At 45.2% G+C, this 17,486-nt stretch overlaps 2 protein-coding genes across 12 annotated transcripts in view; one reads left to right on the plus strand and one right to left on the minus strand.

Annotated features, from left to right (window-relative positions):
• Nucleotides 1-8,382, plus strand: part of MTUS1 (microtubule associated scaffold protein 1) — a 171,490-nt gene extending 163,108 nt beyond the window's left edge. For all 10 annotated transcript variants that reach the window (XM_053900908.1, XM_019466721.2, XM_019466720.2 and 7 more), the window contains 3 exons: nt 1,150-1,266; nt 5,189-5,286; nt 6,045-8,382. In XM_053900908.1, coding sequence (XP_053756883.1) covers nt 1,150-1,266; nt 5,189-5,286; nt 6,045-6,258 — 429 coding nt within the window. In that variant the 3' untranslated portion in view covers nt 6,259-8,382. The remainder of the gene's footprint in view (nt 1-1,149; nt 1,267-5,188; nt 5,287-6,044) is intronic.
• Nucleotides 8,383-9,021: 639 nt separating this feature from the next.
• The window catches only part of PDGFRL (platelet derived growth factor receptor like), a 70,878-nt gene continuing 62,413 nt past the window's right edge, over nt 9,022-17,486 (minus strand). For both annotated transcript variants that reach the window (XM_019466729.2, XM_053900910.1), the window contains exons 4-6: nt 13,446-13,739; nt 11,103-11,242; nt 9,022-9,476 (exon numbers count right to left, since the gene is read on the minus strand). In XM_019466729.2, coding sequence (XP_019322274.2) covers nt 9,288-9,476; nt 11,103-11,242; nt 13,446-13,739 — 623 coding nt within the window. In that variant the 3' untranslated portion in view covers nt 9,022-9,287. The remainder of the gene's footprint in view (nt 9,477-11,102; nt 11,243-13,445; nt 13,740-17,486) is intronic.

A 17,486-nucleotide genomic window follows, 5' to 3' on the forward strand; every position in this document is an offset into this window, starting at 1 on the left:
GCACATTCCCAGAACGGGTTGCCTGGGTTGTGGAACTCATAGTCTCCTGTGTAGTGAAGTGTTTGAATAGGTAACCCCTGAAGATTCATTATCTGATCTTCCCTAAGGATTGGTCCAGAGCATTAACCACTGCCCAGAAGGATAGTTTGGATGATCGACACCACTGATGCTTGTCTAAGAAAGCCCCTCATTCAACATGTGATCAGTAGATCTTGCGCTGTTTGTTTGTATCAGACATTTTGGATGGTTCACTTGGATGTCCAGAAATAAAGCAAGGAGCCAGGATTCCACCTTAGTGGTGTGGTCTAAGAGAACATCTCCCCTTTTTTTTACCTCGGACAGCATTTTATTTTATTTATTTTTTAAAGTTTATTTATTTATTTTGAGAGAGAGAGAGGGAGGGAGAGAGAGAAAGCAGGGGAAGGGCAGAGAGAGGGGGGAGAGAGGAAGAATTCCAAGCAGGCTCCACACTGTCAGCGACAAGCCCAATTCAGGACTCGAACTCACGAACCGTGAGACCACGATCTGAGCCAAAGTCAGACAATCAACTGAGCCACCCATCTTGGACAGCATTTTAATGGTGCATATTAAAATAGAGAAAAAGTGTAAAAGAGAAGTATGGCCAGGCGGGTATAATCCCATCATAATAAAAATCCAAAAGACTCAGAACATTATGGTTATTTTGTCGTTTTCCAGAGAGCAGTATAAATATACTGCCTTTTTATTCCTGATCAGTTGACTAACTTTGTTGAGAGAACAGCTGTTGCCTTTTTTCCCTCCAAACACCAGGAAAGGGCTTGTAATGGCCTCATCCCTATTGACAGTTGTTTTGTATTATAAGCAATGGGTTTTTTTTTTCCTCTTCCAGTAAAATATTTTTTGATCTTAAGTTCCTGATAAATGAATTCTTGATAAATGAGTGAGATTTTCAAAGGTGAAACGTTTTCTTATGTTCTTAGAACCGAAGACTTTGGGCTTGTAGTTCTCTTAACTTTTCTTTTGACCTTTCTGTGAAGCAGCTGTAAGAAGGTAGAAATCTCTTGCTACCTGTTTGCTCAGGTTCTAAATCTCATCAAAGACTGGGTTAAGAATTTGAACACCTTGTGTTATGTGATGAGTCAAAGCTGTGCTCTGCTGTGTCTATTCCAGAAGAACCCTCAGATCATGTACCTGGAGCAAGAGTTAGAAAGCCTGAAAGCCGTGCTGGAGATCAAGAATGAAAAACTGCATCAGCAGGACGTCAAGTTAATGAAAATGGAGAAACTGGTATGTTTCTTTCAGAGTTTGACCCAACAGAACAATGTCTGTGGAATAGCAACTGGGCTCTGAACTACAACTGTGGAGTGGTTTTAAGTGCTACTTACAGATACTTGGAAATGTGCACAAGGTAAAAGAAGGTACATTTCCTTCTGTGTGTTTGCTCCAGGCTTATGTATTGCTTCCTTTTGGAACTTTTTTTTTTGCAAGGAACATGTAAAATAGAATTTGGGTCCTTGGAAAAAGCACAACAAACAAATTAGGCTTCCATTTCAAGTGGTCTGTGAATCTTAACCCACCTAAGAAGAATTTTAAAATATCGTAAAATCAGTACTTTAATAATCACCAACTCTGAGCTGGTGTCCTATACCCGAAACAGATGACTATGTAAGTTAATCACATTAGGGCAATTCAGTTTGCTATCTCGATTCTTCATCTTTGTCGTGAATTAGAATGTGATAAAAGAGCTGTGCTCTAATGACATTAACTCGGACAAATGCAAGCCTTATGAAAAATATGAATGAAGCTTAGCTTGTGGCCTCTAGGACAGAGCCCTTATGTTAGCCAGTGACGAGTCCACAGCCACAAAGCCGTGTGTGAGCGGTGTGCCCAGCCCTGGAGCTCAGTGGCTGGTGGCCGGGAGTCTCACCAAGGGGGCAGGGTTTGGCAAGGCAGCTTACGTGGTCCCAGCCATTGTGTACTTTGCTCTTGACTGTCCCAGCTGCCTCACTGTGCTTGTCCCTTGTCCCCTAGTTATGAGTGACTCATTGTTGACTGAGTGCCCAAACCGGCTCTGGACAGTAGGGAGCCTGGAGGTCACTCTTTGTTTGCTTTTTTGTTCATTTGGGTTTTGGTGTTTGGTTCAGTTTTCTTATAGAGACATCATTACATCTCTATTGAGGGAGTTGAGGGCGGAGCCCCCGTCTGGATCTACGGGCATTTTGAATTGCTGGGCAGTTTTGTTTTATGTTTTTTAAATTTTTCTTTCTTTTTTTCCCTTCCCTTCTTTCCTTCCTTTCCTTTCCTTCCATTCCTTCCTTTTATGGATTTAAAAAATTTTTAATGTTTAGTTCTGAGAGAGACAGAGTGTGAGCAGGGGAAGGGCAGAGAGAGAGAGGGAGACAGAATCCAAAGCAGACTCCAGGCTCTGAGCTGTCAGCACAGAGCCCGATGTGGGGCTCGAACTTACTGACCGGGAGATCATGACCTGAGCTGAAGTCAGACGCTTAACCGACTGAGCCACCCAGGTGTCTCAAGGTTGCTTTTTTGTTTTTTTGGTTTTTTTAAAGGAAGGAAAAAAGATCTCTTAGCGATTATTAACAGGGCTAACCTAGTATTTATACCAGTTCCTGCCAAGGGTGACCCTGTTGTGTCAAGCCTGATAACTCAGCTAATCTGGCAGTCATCGATGGTGCAGATAACCCTGTTAATAATTTGTTGCCCCATATGCTACCATGCATCAGAACTTGTCAAAATACCATATACATGAAAAACAGCCTCTACTGTCAAATTACCAGCACATTTTAATTTTTGTTGAGCCATAAATATTTTTGTTTCTTGCCATGCACAAGAGGGATCATGGTATTAGTTAGCATTGCCTACACATATGCAGAAGAATGAGTTAATAGAACAAGTAAACCCAGGGTTACTTTATTTACAGGCATACCTCAAAGATAGCGTGGGTTCAGTTTCAGACCACCACAATGCCAATATTGCAATAAAGTGACTCAATTGAACTTTTTGGTTTCCCGGTGCATAGAAAAGTCTATTCATGTGCAATAGTGTTGTATCTTAAAAAAAAAAAGAAGTGCACAGACCTTAATTAAAAACATGCTAACCATTTAAGCTTCCAGTGAGTTGTAATCACAGGTCACCATAGCAAATGTGATAATATTGAAAAAGTTAGAAATATTCCCAGAATTACCAAAATGTGACACAGAGACATTAAAACGAGTAAACGCTGTTGGACAAATGGCACCAATAGACTTGCTCGACACCGGTCGCCACACACCTTCAATTTGTATTTAAAAAAAAAAAAAAAACAACACAGTTTCTGCAAAGCACAAGGAAGTGAAATACAATAAAATGAGGTATGTTTGTAAGCTCCAAACCTCTGTAGAAAATAAGACTCTCAGAAAACAAGGAGGCTTTGTCAGTAGGAAAGCTTCAGTATGAGAACGATTTCTGCCAGTGGTTAGCTGTGTGACGTCCCCATGGCTAGTTTCCTCTCATTCATTCATTCATTTATTTATTTATTACATGAAATTTATTGTCAAATTGGTTTCCATACAACACCCAATGTTCATCCCAACAGGGTGCCCTCCTCAATACCCATCACCCACCCTCCCCTCCCTCCCACCCCCCCATCAACCCTCAGTTTGTTCTCAGTTTTTAAGAGTCTCTTATGTTTTGGCTCCCTCCCTCTCTAAGCTCTTTTTTGTCCCCCCCTCCCCCTCCCGCATGGTCTTCTGTTAAGTTTCTCAGGATCCACATAAGAGTGAAAACATATGGTATCTGTCTTTCTCTGTATGACTTATTTCACTTAGCATCACACTCTCCAAACCCTCTCCTTTAAAATGAGGGCATTGGGGTGCCTGAATGGCTCAAATGGTTAAGCATCCAACTTTGGCTCAGGTCATGATCTCATGGTTCATGAGTTGGAGACCTGCGTCTGTGCTGACAGCTCAGAGCCTGAAGCTTGCTTCCCATTCTGTGTCTCCCTCTCTCTCAGCCCCTCTCCTGCTTGTGCTCTCTCACTAAAAAATAAACAAACACTAAAAACAAATTTTAAAATAAATAAAATGAGGAATTGGATGCGATCATCTCATCAGGCCAGTCATGGCCCAATCTCTAATTCGAGATTTCCCCACCTCATGTTTTATCTTGAATTCCTTCATAATTACTGGAAATTCCAAGGTTCTCTTTTTCTTAAAAGAATCTGGTCTCATTTTTTTTTTTTTTTTTTTTTTTTTTTTTTTTTTTTGAAATTCCACCTGACCTGCTTGTCCTCACTGTTGATCTGGGTAATAGGAAACGTTATGGACAATAGGACTCCCAACCAAGAAGTCATAATCAGAGTAGATTAGTCATGCACTACAAAGACAGGGATTAGAATTAATTCTGACAGAGCTGTGATGTCACCTCCTAAGCAAGTAATCAAATCTTACCTTTCGAAAGTAAATGGGATGTGATCAGCTCATCATCACGTTAAGTGATTAAATGGCTTCTGGGATTTTATGCTTTAATATCTCCACTGATCAATTCCTTTTCCTTGAAAGTTTAGCCCGGGCCAGGCCAGCAGGAGAACAAAATATCTCCAACTGAACTGAGGAGGGAGGCTTTCTCTAGTGTCCCTTGTCTCAACTGATGCTCTACAGAGCCTTGTGACTTACAGAGGTAAATGCCAGAGAGAGATTGGAAACCACACTTAAGGCCGTAGTAAACACTGCCAAGAATTGTGAACTGTAGGCTTACTAGGAGTTTGCATCGAACATGGGGATTTTTTGTCTTCTCCTGAATTGGCTGTAGGAAACTGTAGTGCCCTTGATAGACCCAGGCAGGCTGGCTGCTGTTTTCATTTCACCACCTGGAAACTTAGGAAAGAGGCACAGCCCCCAGTGTTGCCCAGGGCAGGGCACCAGTTCTCGGGGGGGCAATTCTAAAAACAGTATGACCTAGGACAAACCAGTTACCCATGGGTCTGTCAGTTTTCACGCGGCCTAGCTTACATTTTTTAAAAATACATATCCAGATGCTTTGTGTTGGCTGCCTTAGAATCTTTTCACGGCATGTCAGCGTACAGATATGTTAGTAGATCTTCAAACTTACCTTAATGAAATCTCTCCAAGTGTGCTGGTGTCTGGAACGTGCCTCAGGGAATGAGGGGCTTTATTTTTAATGTAAAAATGTTGGCATTCTCGTTTACACCAAGGTGGACAACAACACAGCGTTGGTTGACAAACTGAAGCGATTCCAGCAGGAGAATGAGGAATTGAAAGCTCGGATGGACAAGCACATGGCAATTTCAAGGTAAAAATGGCCCTACTGTTCCCTACTGTTCCTGAGCTCCCACGTCCAGTGTTACGCTCTTACCGCACTCCACCCATGTACCTCTGGAAATGGGGTTGAAGTGTGTGGTTAAACAGGTACTGATTTCCATGTGGAAAATAGGATTGGAGCCATGCATGCTTTTACCACAGTGGTGTGGACCGAATGGCTTGTCCCCTAAATAGGCAAGCGGTCCCCGAGACCCTTGGCTTATTGACTCTGAGAATGCTATCAGAGAAGGAGCATCCAAGAGTAGCTAGCAAACAGCCCCAAACAGAAGACAGTCCTAAGACATGGAGAAAGTTGTGGGAGGGTCACATAGCCGACTATCAACTCGCCCCCAAACGTGCTCTTCCTTTGGCTCACGTGCCCAGCGTTTCTCCACCAGCCAAAGCCCCCACATCTTGCGGCTCTGTGCAGGATTCCCTTTTGTTCCAAAGGGATTGTTTTGGGGGCTCAAATGGTAAGAATTTTTTCAGGGCACCTGGGTGGCTCAGTCGGTTGAGTGTCTGACTTAGGCTCAGGCCACGCTCTCATGGTTTGTGAGTTCAAGCCCTACATCAGGCTCTGCACTGACAGCATGGAGCCTGCTTGGGATTCTCTCTCTCCCTCTCTTTCTGCCCCTCCCCCACTTGTATTCTCTCTCTCAAAAATAAACGTTTTTTTTAAATAGTAAGAATTTTTTCAAGTTACTTTTAACTTAGATTCACATGGTTTGTGGCTCTTTTTTTGTCTTCAAGGCAACTTTCCACTGAGCAGGCAGTTCTGCAGGAGTCCCTGGAGAAGGAGTCCAAAGTCAACAAGAGACTGTCCATGGAGAACGAGGAGCTGCTGTGGAAGCTGCACAACGGGGACCTGTGCAGCCCTAAGAGGTCCCCCACGTCCGCCACCGTCCCCTTCCAGCCACCGAGGAACTCCGGCTCCTGCCCCAGCCCCAGCATCTCACCCAGATGACGCCTTCTGGAAGCTGGGAGACTGTCGGAAAGCATCTGTAACAGGTGTGCGGGACTGACCCTAACCACGCGCGACGGAGTGAGAGCTACAGTAGCGGACATGTAGTAACCACGCTGGAACTGGAGAGTCGCCGCCCCCGAGGCTCCTTCTGAGACTGGAACACTCTGGAGGAAGACTTGGACCCCGTCCAAGAGCCCCCTGGCCAAAGACCTCAGAACGGATCCGCATGGACGGACGCTGTTGCACAAAGCACTTAAAGAACAAGAGGGTCTTGTTTGTTGCCTTTTTCACCTAAGCATAAGGCGGAAAGAAAACTCTCAGGGGCCTGTTAAGATAAAGATGTATAACCTTTATAATGTTCTTCACCGCGGACACCTTCTTGGGATTTGTGTTTTGGTCTGACTGGGGATGTGTGAGTGGAAGGGATGCGGCAGACTGTCCCGTGTCTGATGCCGCCTCCTTCGCTGTGTCCTGAAAGGCAGGTGCCACACACAGCTGGGTATGTACTAACCGAATGCTAGTCCGTGTATGCACTTCCGCAAAAGCCATAGAGGGAGGAGCAGTAGTTGCTTGAATTAAGACTCTCTACCACCAACTTGGCTCAGCCCTTGACAGTGGGGAGCGGTAATGACACGACGAGCTGGGACTCGTCCACGTCCGTACAGCTCTCTGTCCTTCTGCGATAACTTGCTGGCAGTCTCTCAGTGTTCAGCCACATCAGTTCAAACTAGCTAGATTTTTTTCTGTAGGTTTTTAACTTCCCTCTGTAAACCTAACATTATACTACAATCTATTTTCTCAGGCTATGAGCAAATATAAGACCCTAATTTTTCTAAAAATCTGTATAAAGAAAAGGGGCAGGACCAGTGGGTTTGCTTCTGCCTTATTTTTACCTTGACCTGAGCTATCCCCACAAATTGTTGGCTCTCCCGTTGTCTTCATTTCTGCCCTCTTCCTCTTCTCCACGCACACCCTCCCCCCCCCGACTCCCCACCCCTCACCAGAGCCACAAAAGCAAACCTTCTACCTCCTACCTACTCTTCTCTGGGACAAGGAATAGGTTTTCCAGAGCCAGCTCATCATCAAGGTGCCAAAACCACTTTCCAAACAAACCAAGGCCTGGATGTGACAGTAAAAATGTTGGGAAACCCTAAAGAGAATGAAGAATAAGGCATTAGCTAGTAGAAGGGAGTAAGGTAGGATTCAGTGCTTACAGCTAAGTAGGAGCAGCTGGTGTAGGGCAATGATGCACTTAATAATGCATTCTGGAAAGATAGTGCTGAGCTTCTGTGTCCTCTTGGAGGAATCCTTCTCTGTCCTTGAGGTAGCAGAATGGTCAGTCAGCGGGTGGAAGATGTGATGTGTACAACGCCCTCCAAGCTGCAATTCAATTTCTCTTCAAAACTTATTACCTCTCCCAATTCTGATACTTTGGGGGGAAGTAGAAGGAAGAACTGTGGCTTTATCTCCCTGTCCCTGCATGTCAGTATTTACTAACCCGCGTTGCTGACGTCCAGTGGCTGTACAAGTAACTCCTGTAGTGTAAGAACAGATTCAGGATACTAGAGGTGGATATTTGAGTCGTCATCTACATGGACGCTACATAGCAAGCTGATATTCATGATGCATGCTTGTTTTTATTAGTGATTGTGTCTGAAGCCCTTAACCTCCAACAGTGTATTATGTATGTTACCTTCTGTGTTTGCCTCTGATAAATGGGAATTTAGGCTCACTGCCACCTCCGGGAATAGCTCTCTGCTTGCCCTTCTGCGTTGTTTTCAATGCCATTAGCCAAAGTCGGGTTTGCCATCCATCTCCTAGGCATGGTAACTCTTGTGCTGTTCCCTGCTGTCCTCCATACCATTTAGGTGTCTGGGGAAATCAATCTTACACAATTAATACAAAATGTCTTCAGAGAATGGGAGACAATAGGAGAGAAGATAGGAAACAAAACAGAACTTTAAGATTTTTTTTTTTTTCAAACCAAATGTTTCTCACGTAGGACGGAAAACGTTGGCACGTCATAAAAATAAGGATGTGTAAACCGTAGTTGTGCTCAGTTTGTAGTGATGGAAAGTGTATTTTACTTTGATCAAATAAATAATGCTGGAATATTCAACATAAGGATTGCGACGTCTGACCTACTCCACCCTCTGAAGCGTCACCCGGTTTTCAGCCCTTCTCAAGGTACCAGTGACCGTCCGTCTCCTCTTCAGCTGTGTCCCCAGGGGTTTCCAGTGCAACCACCCGGTTGGTCATGGGCTGAAATCTGGCTCACAGAGCTAGACTCACAGGTAAGCTTCTCTGAATTCCCAGCTATGGGTACTGGAGAAACTCCAACTGATTTTAACAATTTCTGTTGTATCAGGTAAGAAAATGAGAACAGCTACAGTGCAAGTATTTTTGGAGGTAGTAAAAAAGCCTAAATGAAGCTGAATCTTCCTTGAATCAGAAATCTATATGGAAAGTTAAAGTTGTAAAAACACATGTTTGGTTCTTACTGAATGACTCATCGAGAGCTAGTACTTTGGAGTGCAGCAGCCTAAAAAAGGGCAAGTTTGCCTCAGTTTTTGATACCTTCACATCATTTTGAATATATAGTTGAACCACATATCACTTAATTTTTAGATCTCCCGTGTTATGGAATAGAATCTTTGGTATTGACCCAAGCAGTGCCCCCAACAAATCCTTCAACCAAAAAACCGAACACTTAGCCCATTTTGTACCAAAACCTGCCCATTGACTAGAAATGAGTATACAAAGTTAACATCTATGCTTTTTTATTATAAAAAGTAGAAATGCAGATACATAGGTAAGCAATCAAAATACATGCTTTCTGTCAGAGGAGTTAACACTATTAGACCGAATGACTTCCTTTGAGTTTGGACGTCTGGGTCTGACTCTCAGGGCAGGGGGCGGGGTTTGGCACCGAACGGCAGCCTCCGGCAAAGCATGAGTCACCAGAACCCCAAAGCCGGCCATGCGCACAAATGAACTTGCCCTCAATTCATTATACTTCATTTTCCAAGTCAGGAAAACTCAACAGTGGTCGCTACTGTAGTCTCCCCTTGGAGATTCCGAGCAGTGCAAATGTAATACCCTACGTCAGTGGTTGCAACGTCTTCAACTGTCAGGATGCTCTGGGAGATCCTTGTGGTGTGCCCCAGTCCTCTGTGGATCAGCCGCCAAGTGTCTTGAATCGTCACAGGCCTTTCATCCTGTTGAACAACACCCCCAAGCGCTGCAGCACAAGCAATAGGCTGCTGTAAACAGGTCCCATTCACCCCACACCCGGGGGGGCGGGGGGGGGGGGGCGGTTCTTGCCCAAACACCTAAAAGACTATTTGGTACATAAAGCACAGGGGAGCTTTTACAGTATATGCAAACATTACACTGTTTGGAATGCTCGTTTTGCTCCTAAGTTTCCACTTAAATTCTTTTGGAACCCCAAGAACATAGAACTGGTACTAGGCAAGAAACATGGATAAAAATTGCTGCTGCTCCCCCCTTCACATTGCCCACTCAATAGTTCTGGGACTATAGAATTTAAAGCCAGATGGGGCACCTGGGTGGCTCAGTCGGTTAAGCGTCCGACTTCAGCTCAGGTCATGATCTCACAGTCTGTGAGTTCGAGCCCCACATGGGGCTCTGTGCTGACGACTCAGAGCCTGGAGCCTGCTTCCGATGCTGTCTCCCTCTCTGCCCCTCCCCTGCTCATGCTCGGTCTCTCTCTGTCTCAAGAACAAAAACGTTAAAAAAGTTTTTTTTAATAAAAATTAAAAAAAAAGAATTTCAAGCCAGAAAAGCCTGATGCACTCACTGTGTAAGTAAATAAGAGCTCCCCATTGTTCAGATTTGGTGAAGGGAGAAGCCAGGCCAAAGGACTCCAGTGGGAGCAAAGTTGTACCAAGAATGGATAACACGATGCCCTGGATGATCTAACTCCCTATTTCTAGAAAGTGAGATGGTCACTTTGGAGAGGCTGCACCCAACTATGGTGAGCCGAATGTTGTGTGTTTTGGATTTGCTGAACAGGATTGTAATATCACCAGTATTAATAAATACACTTTCTGCTCATTAAAAAAAAAAACAAAAAAAACCACAAAACACACTTCCATTGAAAATCATGGATGTCTTCAAAGTGTGACCACACTTTTTAAAAACAAGTACCTACTACCAGGAAAATATTTTTTCTCCAGGGAGACTTATTTTCCACCAATCACAGCCCCTGAGCCAGAAGTGTATTGGCTACTGAGTATGTCTTAGGAGGCCAAATCTTCTCTGGCAACGAAAGGATTATTCCATGTTGGTAGCAAAGCTGTTTATTTTCGCGAGCAAAACGGGCACGGAGGCTAAATGTGCGGGTGTTGCTCTTATGGAAAGTCTATTTTAAAATTATCTCTGGCCTCAAGGCACCTTTTTGCCAGGGCCTAGGTTTATATGCCCACTTGGTGGACGTGCTCACCACGGGGCATAGCTCGTATAGGGAGCACGCTCTGAGGGAGACGAGTTGGCCTCCAATTGACCCAGAAATGGGGGTGGAGAAAGAGGGAGCCCCCCTCCTTTCTCTTTCAGGCTCCGTCCCTGCTTAAGGGTTATGAAGAAAAATAACATATAAAGATAACATTAGGCACTGAACTGCCTAATGGAACCCACTTTTTTTTTCCTGTCCTTTAAAAGAGCCGCTTGTAAATATTACTGGAACAGCTTAGAAAACAAGTAAAACTTGGCCCCTGATACAGTTTCACACACTTCTCACAGTCATTATGATCTCTTCACCTGGGGGTGGGTTGGAGGACAAAACTAAATTTACTGAGCTGGCTGAGAAGGGGCACAGCCCTTACCTTCTGTCCTGGATAGATCCACCTGAATTCCACCTCGACATCAGGTTCCCCCAGGACGGTACAGAGGACGCTGATGTCATCCCCGCTCCTCACTTTGTTTGAGGACGCCAAGATGGTTGTTGACGGAGGGCCTCTGGGAACTGGAAGGAAAGAGGAGACAGGGAAAGTGAGACAGAATCCACGAGTATGATGTTGAAGACAAACCTCGAGGCATACTCTGTTCTTGGAACTGAGCTGTAACATGTCTGCCTTCCTTCCAGCTTCCCAGCCGGCTTCAGGCCTAGACTATCGCATCTAGTTCTGGTTTCCGGTGAAGCCTCCTCTCCACACTGGCAGTCCAGAATGGGGTGCTCATCCAGAACCCCCAGGCCCAGCCATTACATTTATGTTAAAGGAGGCGGCTAAAAGTTGTGGGAATAAGAAGGGGAATAAAAAAGTTGAGGGGGAAGAAGGTGTTTGGGGACAGAGTGAGCAGAACATAGAGAAGGCTGGCGGGAAGGAGGGCGGCTGAAGGAGTGAAAAGGACCAGACAGGTGTATGGCTGTCCATCAGAAGGAAAAGGAGCAAGTCTGAATCTAACGAAAAAGGATGTTTGGAGGAAAGGTACAACTACTGCCATCTGCTTGCTTTACTTGACAGCATTTTAGAAACATTGGGGTCAGTTCACTTAAATAATTTTGATGGCGGCCTTGAGCAAGCCAATGGGCTAGGAGCAGGGGCTACAGCAGCGAACAGCACAGACATGGTCTCTGAGCCCTTGGGGACCTCTCTTCATGGTCTGAAGGAGGCAGACAGTAAACAATTGGAGAGTTAATGTTCAACTTGGGTTGTACTATGAAGAAGACCAGCATGTTCGCAAGTTCAGAGTAGCCTGAAAAGCAAGAATGGCTTCCTTGAGGGAACAATGTTTGAACCAAAACCTGAAGGGTGAGCTTGCCAGGCATGGAGGGAGAAGCAGGAAGTCACCTGGGGAATCACTGTGTGAGCTTCGGCTGTGAGGTAGACCAAGGCCAGGCAGGCTGTGGAGCAGGGCAGAGGGCCGAGGGCACCTCAGCCCACATGGAAGATTCTGACTAGAGTTCTAAGAAAGGTGGGAACCCAGGGGTACCCGGGTGGCTCACTCAGTTAAGCGTCCGACTTCGGCTCAGGTCACGACCTCACGGTTCGTGAGTTCGAGCCCAGCGTCAGGTTCTGTGCTGACAGCTCAGAGCCTGCTTCGGATTCTGTGTCTCCCTCTCTCTCTCTGCCCCTCTGCCCCTCCCCTGCTTGTACTCTGTTTCTCTCTCTGTCTCAAAAATAAACATTAAAATGATCACATTAAAAACAGTTCAATGTTTAATGGAGAGATTTGAGCATACTTCAATCCCTTCAAGAAGTGGGGAGTTAGGCCAATCGGAAGAGACTGAATTTACACATCCATGGGATTTTCCAGGAGCCCTCGGCATGGAGAAAGGGTACAAGTATGTGCTCTAGGGAGGTATTTCCCTGGACAGTGGGAGGACAACAGGCGGGCAAAGAGCTGAGGGCACGGGCAGAGAGCATAGCCATGTCGAGTCCTGGACCCCACGCGGGGTGGGTGGGGAGGGCAGGAGAGCAGAGGGGAACGCAGGGGTGGACGGCAAAGAAGAGGACAGACACACAGGAGTCAATGAACACTGAGCAACAATCTGGGCAAGGATGAGGTCATCCATCAAGTTGGTGTCTGACTCAGTGAGTGATTCTCAAGTCGGAGCAGGTGTGGCTGTGGGCAGGCTGAAGGTGCGGCTGAGGGAGGGAGGGAGGGGTGCCTGAGGTGGAGGGTCGAGGCAGTCAGTGAACCAGGTGGATGAGCTCCAAGTGGATGTCGACGTCACCCAGTGACAAGGAGGACAATGAGCTAATGAGGGGAATGAATGGAAAGGAGAAGAAAAAGCTGGTGGAGCCACGAGACTCGGAGGAGCAGAGGTTCCTAACAGCAAATGAGAGAACGAGGGTGAGGAAGGGGGAACAGACACAAGAAGAGCTCGACCTTCAGTTGGCGAGGGATGGTGCCCTCAGGAGACCACAGATCTGGGTCACAACAAAGAGGATGCTCTCATCACAGAAGATGTTCTAAGAGGCTGGAAGAACTGGAGAATTGCTGACGCATATCACAGAGATAGTACTAGAGCGAGCAATGGGTGAAGGGAGTCAAGGGGTGTTAGCTCAGGGTCACAGGCAGTTCTAGAAATGGCAGTGCAGTAGAGGAGCCTTTAAGAACAGCATTCTGTGCCTCCTGATTTCCATCCAAGTTTGGAAGAGCAGTGCCTGAGACGGGCCAGCTGGAAGAGACTGAAGTCTAGGCGCTCGTCGGGGCAGGCTTACCTTCCACATACAGTAGCTGGTACTTGACTGAGATCTGAGACTTGCCCCCAGCCTCCGCCTTGCAGTAGACCACCCCCTGGTGGTCGGAATGAGGTTGCAGATACACAAAGCCCCTCTTCATGTCGTAAACAATGTCTGTCCCGTTGGCTGGGATTTCCTTGGCAGGGAACTCCCTGTGGAGGGTGACTCTGGCCGACAGGACAGTCACTCGACAAGGAACCACAGCCTGCCTGTCCGGGTTCAGGTAGACAACATCAAAGTAACTGGGAGAAGGTACAAAGAGTTCTCCTTTCTCTGTGAAGGGAAAGACAGAGGTTTGTTTTTTCTGGAGAAACAAGGTAACAGTGCTTGAAGAATGTTTACATTCTACGGGCACAGAGAGGGGACTGGCAATATACTCAGATACTGAGTCTTTACGCATAGAAAAAGCTACTCTTCGATGCTTTTCCTTTTTTGTAAAAAAAGATTTTACTTCCCATCTCCTTAAAGGCAACAAAAAGGTATTAGTTGGAGCCCAAATCAGGCCCATGAATTACCCCAATAAGGAAGCAGGGAAGGAGAGGGGTTTCCTTAGGTTAAGAGCAGTTTTAAAACCTGTGAGCAGGGGCACCTGAGTGGCTCAGTCAGCTGAGCCTCCGACTTCGGCTCAGGTCAGCGATCGCACGGGTTCCTGAGTTCAAGCCCCGCGGCAGCACCATCGGGGCTCAGTGCTTGCAGCACGGACCCTGCTTTGGATCCTCTGTCCCCCTCACTCTGCCCCTCCCTGGCTTGCTCTCTCAAAAACAAATCAACATTTAAAAAAAAAACAAACAAAACCTTGTGAACAGTTTGCTGTGTCTCTGGAGAAGCCCCAAAGCCTGTACTCAGTCACTGGAACAGTTCTCCAGCACAGCAGAGCCTCTGGGAGGCCCGGGTCACTGAGGGCACTGGTACCCTCACCTGTCCTTACAGCCCAGAGGACGGTGTTCCTGCCACAGCTAATAGAGAATTAAGGAAGGACAGATGAGGGGCCCAGTGGCCTCAGGTTCTGAATTCTGCTTGTCTAACTCTGGGCTGGGGAATTCAGTCCGTTTCTTATATCCTCCAGTTTCCCCTGAAATCATTATCCCTATACCTTAAGTTCTAGATGATGGCACTGGCTCTTACAGAAGTGAGAGAAACAAGGACTGGGTTGCCCACACATTCATTCCTCAGGATGCTCAAGGGACTGTGGGTTAGAGGATTTTTTTTTTAATTTTCTTTTGGCATGGCACGTTGAATCCTCTGTGTTCTGGATGCTAGTGTGAGGGAATGCTACAGGAATTGCTAAGAGAAATCTTTGAACTTGAGCATACCCCCAACATTTAATTGTTTCCTATGTTTTTCCCACAACGTTCCTGATACAAATCATTATTCCTGGCTTTTTCCTTCACTAGCCCTCTTTGTGCCACATTCATGTGATGTTTTAGGTTGGTGACCTATTCTCAGACACAACATCAAATGTCTCCGTGGGCCAAGATTTCTTTGGCTGGGAATGCCAAGTTCACTGACATGGAGGTCCTTCCCCGGCTCTGAGATCAAGGAGTATGCCATGGCTCACTGAACCTCCATCTTTTGCAAGGCTTTCTATCAGGCTGGGTGATGTGCACCACATTCATGATAGATTGACTTTCAGGCTTAGTTAAAGGGCACCTTGGTTAATGTTGTTTCTAACACCCATGTGTTCACACAGAGTAAGTCTATATGGCCTTGGATAGGTCAACTTAATCTCTGTTTCCTCATCCCCATTTGGAGAGAACACAATCTCTAGGACTAAGGATAGCTTTTGAGCAAAAGCCCTTCAGGAATTTCTGATTCTAAGATTTAGAAGTAACTTTTCTTTTGTTTTACACAGGAAACTGAACCAATAAACAAAACCAGTAGATTAAGTGAACAATCCAAATTCTAGAACACAAAAATGTGGTCTTACTTCTTGTTACTGTAAAACAATCTTTGAAAGAAGTGACCTCACCAGTTGCTTTAACCAACAGAAAAAAAAAGAAATTCGTAGTTAGCAGATTCCTTTTTTTTTTTTTTTTTTTGATCCACTTAAAAAAAGTTTTTTTTAATGTTTAATTTTGAAAGAGAGCACGAGCTGAGGAGGGGCAGAGAAAGGGAGACACAGAATCAGAAGCAGGGCCCAGGCTCTGAGCTGTCAGCACAGAGCCTGATGCGGGGCATGAACTCACGAACTGTGAGATGATGACCTGAGCTGAAGTTGGACGCTTAACTGATGGAGCCATCCAGGCCACCCCCCTTATTTAATCCACTTTGAAGGCTGATACGCGTTTAAAAAAGTAAGTCACTGTCAAAATGTTTCGTATGTTCCCACCGCTTGTGGCTACTTTCCATTTGTATTTCTGTGACGCAAGAAATGAACATTCAATATCTCTCTTTTGTCCAAAAATCGGAGTAATTCTTTGTATTTTAAAGCTTGTTTGAGAGAGTGCTAGCTCATGTGCATGAACATGCAAACAGGGGAGGATTAGAGAGAGAGAGAGGAGATAGAATCACAAGCAGCCTCTGTTCTCTTAGCACGGAGCCCGATGTGGGCCTCGAACTCATGAGCCGAGAGATCATGCCCTGAGCCAAAATCCAGAGTTAGATGCTTAACCAACTGAGCCACCCAGGCACCCCTTTGAATAATTCTTTTTTTTTATTTTTATTTTTTTATTTTTTATTTTTTAATATATGAAATTTACTGTCAAATTGGTTTCCATACAACACCCAGTGCTCATCCCAAAAGGTGCCCTCCTCAATACCCATCACCCACCCTGCCCTTCCTCCCACCCTGCCCTCCCTCCCCCCCCCCATCAACCCTCAGTTTGTTCTCAGTTTTTAACAGTCTCTAATGCTTTGGCTCTCTCCCACTCTAACCTCTTTTTTTTTTTTTTTTTTCCCTTCCCCTCCCCCATGGGTTTCTGTTATGTTTCTCAGGATCCACATAAGAGTGAAACCATATGGTATCTGTCTTTCTCTGTATGGCTTATTTCACTTAGCATCGAACTCTCCAGTTCCATCCATGTTGCTACAAAAGGCCATATTTCATTTTTTCTCATTGCCACGTAGTATTCCATTGTGTATATAAACCACAATTTCTTTATCCATTCATCAGTTGATGGACATTTAGGCTCTTTCCATAATTTGGCTATTGTTGAGAGTGCCGCTATAAACATTGGGGTACAGGTGCCCCTATGCATCAGTACTCCTGTATCCCTTGGATAAATTCCTAGCAGTGCTATTGCTGGGTCATAGGGTAGGTCTATTTTTAATTTTCTGAGGAACCTCCACACTGCTTTCCAGAGCGGCTGCACCAATTTGCATTCGTAGTTAGCAGATTCCATCTACCAACAACAAAAAACTTTACTGAAGTTCATTTAAAAAAATTTAGAGTACACATGCCTCCTGCAAACATGTTTGTATTCAAGTCAATGCTAAGCGTTACTTTAAGAAAACTAAGCACATGGAAATTTAGATTTCAAAAAAAAAATCAAATAGGCTACAAAGTCCAAATTTCAACAAACCCCATATTTAGTAAAATGCTCATTAATGTGGTTTCACTACATATGATCATTGGAGCCCAAGCCTTTCGCCATGAGAAAGCTCTACCGCCAGTAATGTTCTCTTCCTTGATCTGGATGGTAGTTACATATGTGCATTCATTTGAGGTTAATTTATTGAGCTGTATACTTATGACTTGTGTAGTTTTCTTTGTATATATTATACTTCAATAAAAAGAAAAACCTTCTGAGAGCCTCTCGGATAAAGAGTCATTATAATATGTGGCAGTTGCTTAATCAAAAACTGCGCAAATTAACAACAGTCGAAAAGAGGCTTCGCGGTGTTTGCAACCAAACTCTGGGAAACCTACAAACATAATGAATGCCAGACGTTTCTCTATGTGGGTCGTGGGGAAGCATATGTTCTGAAAGAATCAGAGCCAGGAGCAGGAGGCTCAGCTTCCGAAACAGCTCATCTTGGTTTTGCAAACCCACCCATGCCTGAAGAGACAAATGCTAAACC

Source organism: Panthera pardus, unplaced genomic scaffold (genome assembly GCF_024362965.1).
Source record: "Panthera pardus isolate Hobbes unplaced genomic scaffold, ASM2436296v1 HiC_scaffold_13, whole genome shotgun sequence".
NCBI lineage: Eukaryota > Metazoa > Chordata > Mammalia > Carnivora > Felidae > Panthera > Panthera pardus.